The sequence below is a fragment of the Somniosus microcephalus genome, chromosome 21, assembly GCF_052327205.1.
Source record: "Somniosus microcephalus isolate GS21.2 chromosome 21, FLI_Smic_1.0, whole genome shotgun sequence".
NCBI classification, from domain to species: domain Eukaryota; kingdom Metazoa; phylum Chordata; class Chondrichthyes; order Squaliformes; family Somniosidae; genus Somniosus; species Somniosus microcephalus.
In genome coordinates this window covers 80,217,815-80,230,167 of record NC_141007.1, presented here as the reverse complement: position 1 = coordinate 80,230,167, position 12,353 = coordinate 80,217,815, and the positions used below count along the sequence as shown (strand labels likewise).

Here is a 12,353-nt window from a genome sequence, read left to right as displayed (position 1 = left end):
TCTGGACCCTGCTCACTGGTGATCGGAGTGAATCTGGAGCCCGCTCACTGGTGATCGGAGTGAATCTGGACTCTGCTCACTGGTGACTCGGAGTGAATCTGGACCCTGCTCACTGGTGACTCGGAGTGAATCTGGAGCCCGCTCACTGGTGATCGGAGTGAATCTGGAGCCCGCTCACTGGTGATCGGAGTGAATCTGGAGCCCGCTCACTGGTGACTCGGAGTGAATCTGGAGCCCGCTCACTGGTGATCGGAGTGAATCTGGAGCCCGCTCACTGGTGATCGGAGTGAATCTGGACCCCGCTCACTGGTGATCGGAGTGAATCTGGACCCCGCTCACTGGTGACTCGGAATGAATCTGGACCCTGCTCACTGGTGACTCGGAGTGAATCTGGAGCCCGCTCACTGGTGATCGGAGTGAATCTGGACCCTGCTCACTGGTGATCGGAGTGAATCTGGAGCCCGCTCACTGGTGATCGGAGTGAATCTGGAGCCCGCTCACTGGTGATCGGAGTGAATCTGGACCCTGCTCACTGGTGATCGGAGTGAATCTGGAGCCCGCTCACTGGTGATCGGAGTGAATCTGGACCCTGCTCACTGGTGATCGGAGTGAATCTGGAGCCCGCTCACTGGTGACTCGGAATGAATCTGGAGCCCGCTCACTGGTGATCGGAGTGAATCTGGAGCCCGCTCACTGGTGATCGGAGTGAATCTGGACCCCGCTCACTGGTGATCGGAGTGAATCTGGACCCGCTCACTGGTGATCGGAGTGAATCTGGACCCTGCTCACTGGTGACTCGGAGTGAATCTGGAGCCCGCTCACTGGTGATCGGAGTGAATCTGGAGCCCGCTCACTGGTGATCGGAGTGAATCTGGAGCCCGCTCACTGGTGATCGGAGTGAATCTGGACCCCGCTCACTGGTGACTCGGAGTGAATCTGGAGCCCGCTCACTGGTGACTCGGAGTGAATCTGGACCCAGCTCACTGGTGATCGGAGTGAATCTGGACCCGCTCACTGGTGATCGGAGTGAATCTGGACCCTGCTCACTGGTGACTCTGGGAGTGAATCTGGAGCCCGCTCACTGGTGATCGGAGTGAATCTGGACCCCGCTCACTGGTGATCGGAGTGAATCTGGAGCCTGCTCACTGGTGATCGGAGTGAATCTGGAGCCTGCTCACTGGTGATCGGAGTGAATCTGGAGCCCGCTCACTGGTGATCGGAGTGAATCTGGAGCCCGCTCACTGGTGATCGGAGTGAATCTGGAGCCTGCTCACTGGTGATCGGAGTGAATCTGGAGCCTGCTCACTGGTGACTCGGAGTGAATCTGGAGCCCGCTCACTGGTGATCGGAGTGAATCTGGACCCCGCTCACTGGTGACTCGGAGTGAATCTGGAGCCCGCTCACTGGTGATCGGAGTGAATCTGGACCCCGCTCACTGGTGATCGGAGTGAATCTGGAGCCCGCTCACTGGTGATCGGAGTGAATCTGGACCCCGCTCACCGGTGATCGGAGTGAATCTGGAGCCCGCTCACTGGTGACTCGGAGTGAATCTGGAGCCCGCTCACTGGTGATCGGAGTGAATCTGGACCCGCTCACTGGTGATCGGAGTGAATCTGGAGCCCGCTCACTGGTGATTGGAGTGAATCTGGAGCCCGCTCACTGGTGATCGGAGTGAATCTGGAGCCCGCTCACTGGTGACTCGGAGTGAATCTGGAGCCTGCTCACTGGTGATCGGAGTGAATCTGGAGCCCGCTCACTGGTGATCGGAGTGAATCTGGAGCCCGCTCACTGGTGAGTCTGGGAGTGTATCTGGACCCTGCTCACTGGTGATCGGAGTGAATCTGGACCCTGCTCACTGGTGATCGGAGTGAATCTGGACTCTGCTCACTGGTGATCGGAGTGAATCTGGAGCCCGCTCACTGGTGATCGGAGTGAATCTGGAGCCCGCTCACTGGTGATCGGAGTGAATCTGGAGCCCGCTCACTGGTGATCGGAGTGAATCTGGAGCCCGCTCACTGGTGATCGGAGTGAATCTGGAGCCCGCTCACTGGTGATCGGAGTGAATCTGGAGCCCGCTCACTGGTGACTCGGAGTGAATCTGGACCCTGCTCACTGGTGATCGGAGTGAATCTGGAGCCCGCTCACTGGTGATTGGAGTGAATCTGGAGCCCGCTCACTGGTGACTCGGAGTGAATCTGGAGCCCGCTCACCGTTGATCGGAGTGAATCTGGAGCCCGCTCACTGGTGATCGGAGTGAATCTGGAGCCCGCTCACTGGTGACTCGGAGTGAATCTGGAGCCCGCTCACTGGTGATCGGAGTGAATCTGGAGCCCGCTCACTGGTGATCGGAGTGAATCTGGAGCCCGCTCACTGGTGACTCGGAGTGAATCTGGAGCCCGCTCACTGGTGATCGGAGTGAATCTGGAGCCCGCTCACTGGTGACTCGGAGTGAATCTGGACCCCGCTCACTGGTGATCGGAGTGAATCTGGAGCCAGCTCACTGGTGACTCGGAGTGAATCTGGAGCCCGCTCACTGGTGATCGGAGTGAATCTGGACCCCGCTCACTGGTGATCGGAGTGAATCTGGAGCCCGCTCACTGGTGACTCGGAGTGAATCTGGACCCCGCTCACTGGTGATCGGAGTGAATCTGGAGCCCGCTCACTGGTGATCAGAGTGAATCTGGACCCCGCTCACTGGTGACTCGGAGTGAATCTGGAGCCTGCTCACTGGTGACTCGGAGTGAATCTGGAGCCCGCTCACTGGTGACTCGGAGTGAATCTGGAGCCCGCTCACTGGTGATCGGAGTGAATCTGGAGCCCGCTCACTGGTGACTCGGAGTGAATCTGGAGCCCGCTACTGGTGATCGGAGTGAATCTGGAGCCCGCTCACTGGTGATCGGAGTGAATCTGGAGCCCGCTCACTGGTGATCGGAGTGAATCTGGAGCCCGCTCACCGGTGATCGGAGTGAATCTGGAGCCCGCTCACCGGTGATCGGAGTGAATCTGGAGCCCGCTCACTGGTGATCGGAGTGAATCTGGAGCCCGCTCACCGGTGATCGGAGTGAATCTGGACCCTGCTCACTGGTGATCGGAGTGAATCTGGACCCGCTCACTGGTGACTCGGAGTGAATCTGGAGCCCGCTCACTGGTGACTCGGAGTGAATCTGGAGCCCGCTCACTGGTGATCGGAGTGAATCTGGAGCCCGCTCACTGGTGATCGGAGTGAATCTGGAGCCCGCTCACTGGTGATCGGAGTGAATCTGGAGCCCGCTCACTGGTGATCGGAGTGAATCTGGACCCTGCTCACTGGTGATCGGAGTGAATCTGGAGCCCGCTCACTGGTGATCGGAGTGAATCTGGACCCCGCTCACTGGTGATCGGAGTGAATCTGGACCCGCTCACTGGTGATCGGAGTGAATCTGGACCCTGCTCACTGGTGATCGGAGTGAATCTGGACCCTGCTCACTGGTGATCGGAGTGAATCTGGACCCCGCTCACTGGTGATCGGAGTGAATCTGGAGCCCGCTCACTGGTGATCGGAGTGAATCTGGAGCCCGCTCACTGGTGTTCGGAGTGAATCTGGACCCGCTCACTGGTGATCGGAGTGAATCTGGAGCCCGCTCACTGGTGACTCGGAGTGAATCTGGAGCCCGCTCGCTGCCCTCATCATCTACCAGCAGAGAGAATTCTCGGCTGGGACTTCACAGGAACCGTTCGGACTGGGATCCACGTGTGATCTGAATGTGGATCAGGATCGGGATCGGTGCAGGTGTGATCCGACTGTGGATCGGGACCGGGTCCACGTGTGATCCGACTGTGGATCGGGACCGGGTCCAGGGTTATTTTTTAATTTGTTCCTGGGATGTGGGCATCGCTGGCAGGGCCCAGCATTTATTGTCCATCCCTAATTGCCCTCGAGAAGGTGGTGGTGAGCCGCCTTCTTGAACCACTGCAGTCCGTGTGGTGAAGGTACTCCCACAGTGCTGTTAGGGAGGGAGTTCCAGGATTTTGACCCAGCGACGATGAAGGAACGGCGATATATTTCCAAGTCAGGACGGTGTGTGACTTGGAGGGGAACTTGGAGGTGGTGGTGTTCCCATGCGCCTGCTGCCCTTGTCCTTCTAGGTGGTAGAGGTCGCGGGTTTGGGAGGTTCTGCCGAAGAGGCCTTGACGAGTTGCTGCAGTGCATCTTGTAGATGGTACACACTGCAGCCACGGTGCGCTGGTGGTGGAGGGAATAAATGTTTAAGGTGGTGGATGGGGTGCCAATCAAGCAGGCTGCTTTGTCCTGGATGGTGTCGAGCTTCTTGAGTGTTGTTGGAGTTGCACTCATCCAGGCAAGTGGAGAGTATTCCATCACACTCCTTACTTGTGCCTTGTAGATGGTGGAAAGGCTTTGGGGAGTCAGGAGGTGAGACATTCGCCGCAGAATACCTAGCCTCTGACCTGCTCTTGTAACCACAGTGTTCATGTGGCTGGTCCAGTTAAGTTTCTGGTCAAAGGTGATGGTGGGGGATTCGGCGATGGTAATGCTGTTGAATGACAAGGGGCGGTGGTTAGACTCTCGCTTATTGGAGACAGTCATTACCTGGCATTTCTGAGCCGCGAATGTTACCTGCCACTTATCAGCCCAAACCTGAACGTCATCCAGGTCTTGCTGCATTCAGGCATGGACTGCTTCATTATCTGAGGAGTTGTGAATAGCGCTGAACACTGTGCAGTCATCAGCGAACATCCCCACTTCTGACCTTATGATGGAGGGAAGGTCACTGATGAAGCAGCTGAAGATGGTTGGGCCTAGGACACTGCCCTGAGGATCTCCTGCAGCGATGTCCTGGGGCTCAGATGATTGGCCTCCACTACAAAGCTGGGTGGGAATGTAAATTGTGAGAAGAATGCAAAGAAGCTTCAAGGAGACATAGACAGGCTGAGTGAGTGGGCAAGAACATGGCAAATTGAATATAATGTGCAGAAATGTGAAGTTACCCACTTTGGTAGGAAAAATAGAAAGGCAGAGTATTTTTTAAATGGTGAGAGATTGGGAAATGTTGGTGTTCAGAGGGACCTGGGTGTCCTTGTACACGAATCACTGAAAGTTAACATGCAGGTACAGCAAGCAATTAGGAAAGCAAATGGTATGTTGGCCTTTATTACAAGAGGATTTGAGTATAAGAGTAAAGACATCTTACTGCAATTATATAGGGCCCTGGTGAGACCACACCCGGAGTATTGTGTACAGTTTTGGTCTCCTTACCTAAGGAAGGATATACTTGTCATAGAGGGAGTGCAACGAAGGTTCACCAGACTGGTTCCTGGGATGGGGGGATTGTCCCATGAGGAGAGATTGAGTAGACTAGGCCTATATTCTCTAGAGTTTAGAAGAATGAGGTGATCTCATTGAAACATACAAAATTCTTACAGGGCGTGACAGGGTAGATGCAGGGGGGATGTTTCCCCTGGCTGCGGAGTCTAGAACCAGGGGTCACAATAAGGGGTTGGCCATTTAGGACTTCAGGAGGACATCGACAGGCTGGTGGAATGGGCGGACACATGGCAGATGAAATTTAACGCAGAAAAATGCAAAGTGATACATTTTGGTAGAAAGAATGAGGAGAGGAAATATTAACTAAAGGGGGTGCATGAACAGAGAGACCTGGGGGTATATGTGCACAAATCGTTCAAGGTGGCAGGGCCGGTTGAGAAAGCAGTTTAAAAAAGCTTACGGGATCCTGGGCTTCATGAATAGAGGTATAGAGTACAAAAGTGTGGAAATTATGATGAACCTTTATAAAACACTGGTTCGGCCCCAACTGGAGTATTGTGTCCAGTTCTGGGCACCGCACTTTAGGAAGAATGTGAAGGCCTTAGAGAGGGCGCAGAAAAGATTTACGAGAATGATTCCAGGAATGAGGGACTTCAGTTACGTTGATAGACTGGAGAAGCTGGGGTTGTTCTCCTTGGAGCAGTGAAGATTGAGAGGAGATTTGATAGAGGTGTTCAAAATCATGAGGGGTCTGGACAGAGTAGATAGAGAGAAACTGTTCCCATTGGCGGAAGGGTCGAGAACCAGAGGACACAGATTTAAGGGTGATTGGCAAAAGAACCAAAGGCGACGTAAGAAAAAACTTTTTTACTCAGCGAGTGGTTATGATCTGGAATGCACTGCCTGAAAGGGTGGTGGAGGCAGATTTAATCACAGCTTTCAAAAGGGAGTTGGATAAGTACCTGAAGGAAATAAATTTGCAGGGCTTTGGGGAAAGGGCGGGGGAGTGGGACTAGCTGAAGGGCTCTTGCAGAGAGCCGGCACGGGCTCGACAGGCCGAATGGCCGCCTTCCGTGCTGTAACCATTCTATGATTCTAAGAGGAGAAATTTCTTCACTCAGAGGATGGTAAATCTTTGGAATTCTCTGCCCCAGAGGGCTGTGGAGGCTCAGTCGTTGAGTATATTCTAGACAGAGATCGATAGATTTTTGGATATTAAGGGAATCAAGGGATATGGGGATAGTGCAGGAAAGTGGAGATGAGGTCGATGATCAGCCATGATGTTATTGAATGACGGAGCAGGCTCGAGGGGCCGAATGGCCGATTCCTGCTCCTATTTCTTATGTTCTTATGTCCTGGGGCTGAGATGATTGGCCTCCAACCACCACAACCATCTTCCTTTGTGCTAGGTATGACTCCAGCCAGTGGAGAATTTTCCCCCAGATTCCCATTGATTTCAATTTTATTAGGGCTCCTTGATGCCACACTCTCTGAAATGCTGCTTTAATGTCAAGGGCAGTCACTCTCGCCTCACCTCTGGAATTCAGCTCTTTTGTCCATGTTTGAACCAAGGCTGTAATGAGGTCTGGAGCCGAGTGGTCCTGGCGGAACCCAAACTGGGCATCAGTGAGCAGGTTGTTGGTGAGTAAGTGCTGCTTGACAGCACTGTCGATGACACCTTCCATCACTTTGCTGATGATTGAGAGTAGACTGATGGGGCGGTAATTGGCCGGATTGGATTTGTCCTGTTTTTTGTGGGCAGGACATACCTGGGCAGTTTTCCACATTGTCGGATAGATGCCAGTGTTGTAGCTGTACTGGAACAGCTTGGCTAGAGGCGCGGCTAGTTCTGGAGCACAAGTCTTCAGCACGATAACTGGGATGTTGTCAGGGCCCATAGCTTGCTGTATCCAGTGCGCTCAGCCGTTTCTTGATATCACGTGGAGTGAATCGAATTGGCTGAAGACTGGCTTCTGTGATGGTGGGGACCTCAGGAGGAGGCAGATATGAATCATCCACTCGGCACTTCTGGCTGAAGATGGTTGCAAACGCTTCAGCCTTGTCTTATCCACTCACGTGCTGGGCTCCGCCATCATTGAGGATTGGGATAATCATGGAGCCCCCTCCTCCCGTTAGTTGTTTAATGGTCCACCACCATTCACGACTGGATGTGGCAGGACTGCAGAGCTTTGATCTGATCCATTGATTGTGGGATCGCTTAGCCCTGTCTATAGCATGCTGCTTCCACTGTTTAGCATGCATGTAGTCCTGTGTTGCAGCTTCCCCAGGTTAGCACCCTGGTTCAATGAGGAGTGCTGAAGAGCATGCCAGGAGCAGCAGGGTTGGTCCCCTGGCTTGATGGTAATGGTAGAGTGAGGGAAATGCTGGGCCACGAGGTTACAGATTGTGGTGGAATACAATTCTGCTGCTGCTGATGGCCCACAGCGCCTCATGGATGCCCAGTTTTGAGCTGCTAGATCTGTTCTGAAGTTATCCCATTTAGCACGGTGGTAGTGCCACACAACATGATGGAGAGTGTCCTCAGTGTGAAGACAAGATTTTGTCTCCACAATGACTGTGCGGTGGTCGCTGCTACTAATACTGTCATGGACAGATGCATCTGTGACAGGTAGATTGGTGAGGACGAGGTCAAGTAGGTTTTTCCCTCGTGTTGGTTCTCTCACCACCTGTCGCAGGCCCAGACTGGCAGTTATGTCCTTCAGGACTCGGCCAGTTCGGTCAGTAGTGGTGCTACCGAGCCACTCTTGGTGATGGACATTGAAGTCCCCCACCCAGAGTACATTAAATGCCCTTGCTACTCTCAGTGCTTCTTCCAAGTGGTGTTCAACATGGGGGAGTACTGATTCATCAGCTGAGGGAGGGCGGTAGGTGGTGATCGGCAGGAGGTTTCCTTGCCCATGCTTGACCTGAAGCCATGAGACTTCATGGGGTCCGGAGTCAATGTTGAGGACTCCCAGGGCCACTCCCTCCTGACTGCATACCACTGTGCCACCACCCCTGGTGGGTCTGTCCTGCCGGTGGGACAGGACATACCCAGGGATGGTGATGGAGGAGTTTGGGACATTGGCTGAAAGGTATGATTCTGTGAGTATGACTATGTCAGGCTGTTGCTTGACTAGTCTGTGGGACAGCTCTCCCAATTTTGGCACAAGTCCCCAGATGTTGGTGAGGAGGACTGTGCAGGGTCAACTGGGCTGGGTGTGCCCGTTGTCGTGTCCGAAGCCGGTGCCAAGGTCGATGCCAGGTGGTCAGTCCGGTTTTATTCTTATTGTTTTGTTTTTCGTAGCGGTTGTGTAGCACTGAGTCAGCCACATTGCTGTGGGTCTGCATTCACACATAGGCCAGACCAACAGATTCCCTTCCCTAAAGACATTAGTGAACCAGCAGGTTAATAGCTTTTTATTGCAGATTTATTTAATTAACTGAATTTAAATTCCCCAGCTGCCGTGGTGGGATTTGACCTCATGTCTCTGGATCATTATTCCAGGCCTCTGGATTACTAGTCTAGTAACATAACCACTAAGCTACCATTCCCATGTGATCCGAGTGTGAATCGGGATCGGGTCCAGGTGTGATCTGAGTGTGAATTGGGATCGGGTCCAGGTGTGATCCGAGTGTGGATCGGGATCGGGTCCAGGTGTGATCCGAGTGTGGATCGGGATCAGGTCCAGGTGTGATCTGAGTGTGGATCGGGATCGGGTCCAGGTGTGATCTGAGTGTGGATCGGGATCAGGTCCAGGTGTGATCTGAGTGTGGATCGGGATCAGGTCCAGGTGTGATCTGAGTGTGGATCGGGATCAGGTCCAGGTGTGATCTGAGTGTGGATCGGGATCAGGTCCAGGTGTGATCTGAGTGTGGATCGGGATCGGGTCCAGGTGTGATCTGAGTGTGGATCAGGTCCAGGTGTGATCTGAGTGTGGATCAGGTCCAGGTGTGATCTGAGTGTGGATCGGGATCGGGTCAAGGTGTGATCCGAGTGTGGATCGGGATCGGGATCGGGTGTGATCTGAGTGTGGATCAGGTCCAGGTGTGATCTGAGTGTGGATCAGGTCCAGGTGTGATCCGAGTGTGGATCGGGATCGGGTCAAGGTGTGATCGAGTGTGAATCGGGATCGGGTCCAGGTGTGATCCGAGTGTGGATCGGGATCGGGATCGGGTCCAGGTGTGATCTGAGTGTGAATCGGGATCGGGTCCAGGTGTGATCCGAGTGTGGATCGGGATCGGGTCCAGGTGTGATCTGAGTGTGAATCGGGATCGGGTCCAGGTGTGATCCGAGTGTGGATCGGGATCGGGTCCAGGTGTGATCCGAGTGTGGATCGGGATCGGGTCCAGGTGTGATCCGAGTGTGGATCGGGATCGGGTCCAGTTGTGATCCGAGTGTGGATCGGGATCGGGTCGAGGTGTGATCCGAGTGTGGATCGGGATCGGGTCCAGGTGTGATCCGAGTGTGGATCGGGATCGGGTCGAGGTGTGATCCGAGTGTGGATCGGGATCGGGTCCAGGTGTGATCCGAGTGTGGATCGGGATCGGGTCGAGGTGTGATCCGAGTGTGGATCGGGATCGGGTCCAGGTGTGATCCGAGTGTGGATCGGGATCGGGTCGAGGTGTGATCCGAGTGTGGATCGGGATCGGGTCCAGGTGTGATCCGAGTGTGGATCGGGATCGGGTCCAGGTGTGATCCGAGTGTGGATCGGGATCGGGTCCAGGTGTGATCCGAGTGTGGATCGGGATCGGGTCGAGGTGTGATCCGAGTGTGGATCGGGATTGGGTCCAGGTGTGATCCGAGTGTGGATCGGGATCGGGTCCAGGTGTGATCCGAGTGTGGATCGGGATCGGGTCCAGGTGTGATCCGAGTGTGAATCGGGTTCAGGTCCAGGTGTGATCCAAGCGTGGATCGGGATCGGGTCGAGGTGTGATCGAGTGTGAATCGGGATCGGGTCAAGGTGTGATCGAGTGTGAATCGGGATCGGGTCCAGGTGTGATCCAAGCGTGGATCGGGATCGGGTCCAGGTATGATCCGAGTGTGGATTGGGATCGGGTCCAGGTGTGATCTGAGTGTGAATCGGGATCAGGTCCAGGTGTGATCGAGTGTGGATCGGGATCGAGTCCAGGTGTGATCAGAGTGTGAATTGGGATCGGGTCCAGGTGTGATCCGAGTGTGGATTGGGATTGGGCCCAGATGTGATCAAGTGTGGATCGGGATCCGCTCCTCTTCGCCCGCACTGTGAGGGTCTCCCAATGACAGCGGGCGTTGACTGGTTTTATGGAAATGAATGGGGGACCGGCGCCCGGAGTCTGGGCAGAGGACGCGATTGTGCCCAGTGTTCGGCATCAGCGCGAGCAGCTATCCTGCACTTCAACTTAGCATCTGTGCCAGACTGGACTCGGTGTTTGCACAGCTCAGGAGCTGGTTATTAGCCCCAGTGGGAGCTGGTTAATAGCCCCAGTGGGAGCTGGTTAACAGCCCCAGTGGGAGCTGGTTATTAGCCCCAGTGGGAGCTGGTTATTAGCCCCAGTGGGAGCTGGTTAATAGCCCCAGTGGGAGCTGGTTAATAGCCCCAGTGGGAGCTGGTTAATAGCCCCAGTGGGAGCTGGTTAATAGCCCCAGTGGATGCCGGTTAATAGCCCCAGTGGATGCCGGTTAATAGCCCCAGTGGGAGCTGGTTAATAGCCCCAGTGGGAGCTGGTTAATAGCCCCAGTGGATGCCGGTTAATAGCCCCAGTGGGAGCTGGTTATTAGCCCCAGTGGGAGCTGGTTAATAGCCCCAGTGGGAGCTGGTTAATAGCCCCAGTGGGAGCTGGTTAATAGCCCCAGTGGGAGCTGGTTAATAGCCCCAGTGGGAGCTGGTTAATAGCCCCAGTGGGAGCTGGTTAATAGCCCCAGTGGGAGCTGGTTAATAGCCCCAGTGGGTGCTGGTTAATAGCCCCAGTGGGAGCTGGTTAATAGCCCCAGTGGATGCCGGTTAATAGCCCCAGTGGGAGCTGGTTAATAGCCCCAGTGGGAGCTGGTTAATAGCCCCAGTGGATGCCGGTTAATAGCCCCAGTGGGAGCTGGTTAATAGCCCCAGTGGATGCCGGTTAATAGCCCCAGTGGGAGCTGGTTAATAGCCCCAGTGGGAGCTGGTTAATAGCCCCAGTGGGAGCTGGTTAATAGCCCCAGTGGGAGCTGGTTAATAGCCCCAGTGGGTGCTGGTTAATAGCCCCAGTGGGAGCTGGTTAATAGCCCCAGTGGATGCTGGTTAATAGCCCCAGTGGGAGCTGGTTAATAGCCCCAGTGGGAGCTGGTTATTAGCCCCAGTGGATGCTGGTTATTAGCCCCAGTGGGAGCTGGTTATTAGCCCCAGTGGGAGCTGGTTAATAGCCCCAGTGGGAGCTGGTTAATAGCCCCAGTGGGAGCTGGTTATTAGCCCCAGTGGGAGCTGGTTAATAGCCCCAGTGGGAGCTGGTTAATAGCCCCAGTGGGAGCTGGTTAATAGCCCCAGTGGGAGCTGGTTAATAGCCCCAGTGGGTGCTGGTTAATAGCCCCAGTGGGTGCTGGTTAATAGCCCCAGTGGATGCTGGTTAATAGCCCCAGTGGGAGCTGGTTAATAGCCCCAGTGGATGCTGGTTAATAGCCCCAGTGGGAGCTGGTTAATAGCCCCAGTGGGAGCTGGTTAATAGCCCCAGTGGATGCTGGTTAATAGCCCCAGTGGGAGCTGGTTAATAGCCCCAGTGGGAGCTGGTTAATAGCCCCAGTGGATGCTGGTTATTAGCCCCAGTGGGAGCTGGTTATTAGCCCCAGTGGGAGCTGGTTAATAGCCCCAGTGGGTGCTGGTTAATAGCCCCAGTGGGAGCTGGTTAATAGCCCCAGTGGGAGCTGGTTAATAGCCCCAGTGGGTGCTGTCAGGTGAGTGTTGATTTATACTTGCTCTAACCCTCGTTTTCATGTTTCAGGCTTTGTTCGAGTCTATGAATCGCTTGGAGAAGAAATGTTGTGAAGGGGTGAGTGTCCGGCCATGGCCTGTTGCCTGAGTGTGTTTCTGGGGTTTGGGTTAGGGGTCAGGGGATGTTTGTTTGGGTCAGGCTCCGG

The 12,353-nt window shown here is 54.6% G+C and overlaps 1 protein-coding gene across 3 annotated transcripts in view; it reads left to right on the top strand.

Annotated features, from left to right (window-relative positions):
- LOC147103009 (uncharacterized) overlaps positions 1–12,353 on the top strand; it is a 205,586-nt gene that overhangs the window by 147,070 nt on the left and 46,163 nt on the right. For all 3 annotated transcript variants that reach the window (XM_085964036.1, XM_085964034.1, XM_085964035.1), the window contains exon 11: positions 12,218–12,265. In XM_085964036.1, coding sequence (XP_085820162.1) covers positions 12,218–12,265 — 48 coding nt within the window. The remainder of the gene's footprint in view (positions 1–12,217; positions 12,266–12,353) is intronic.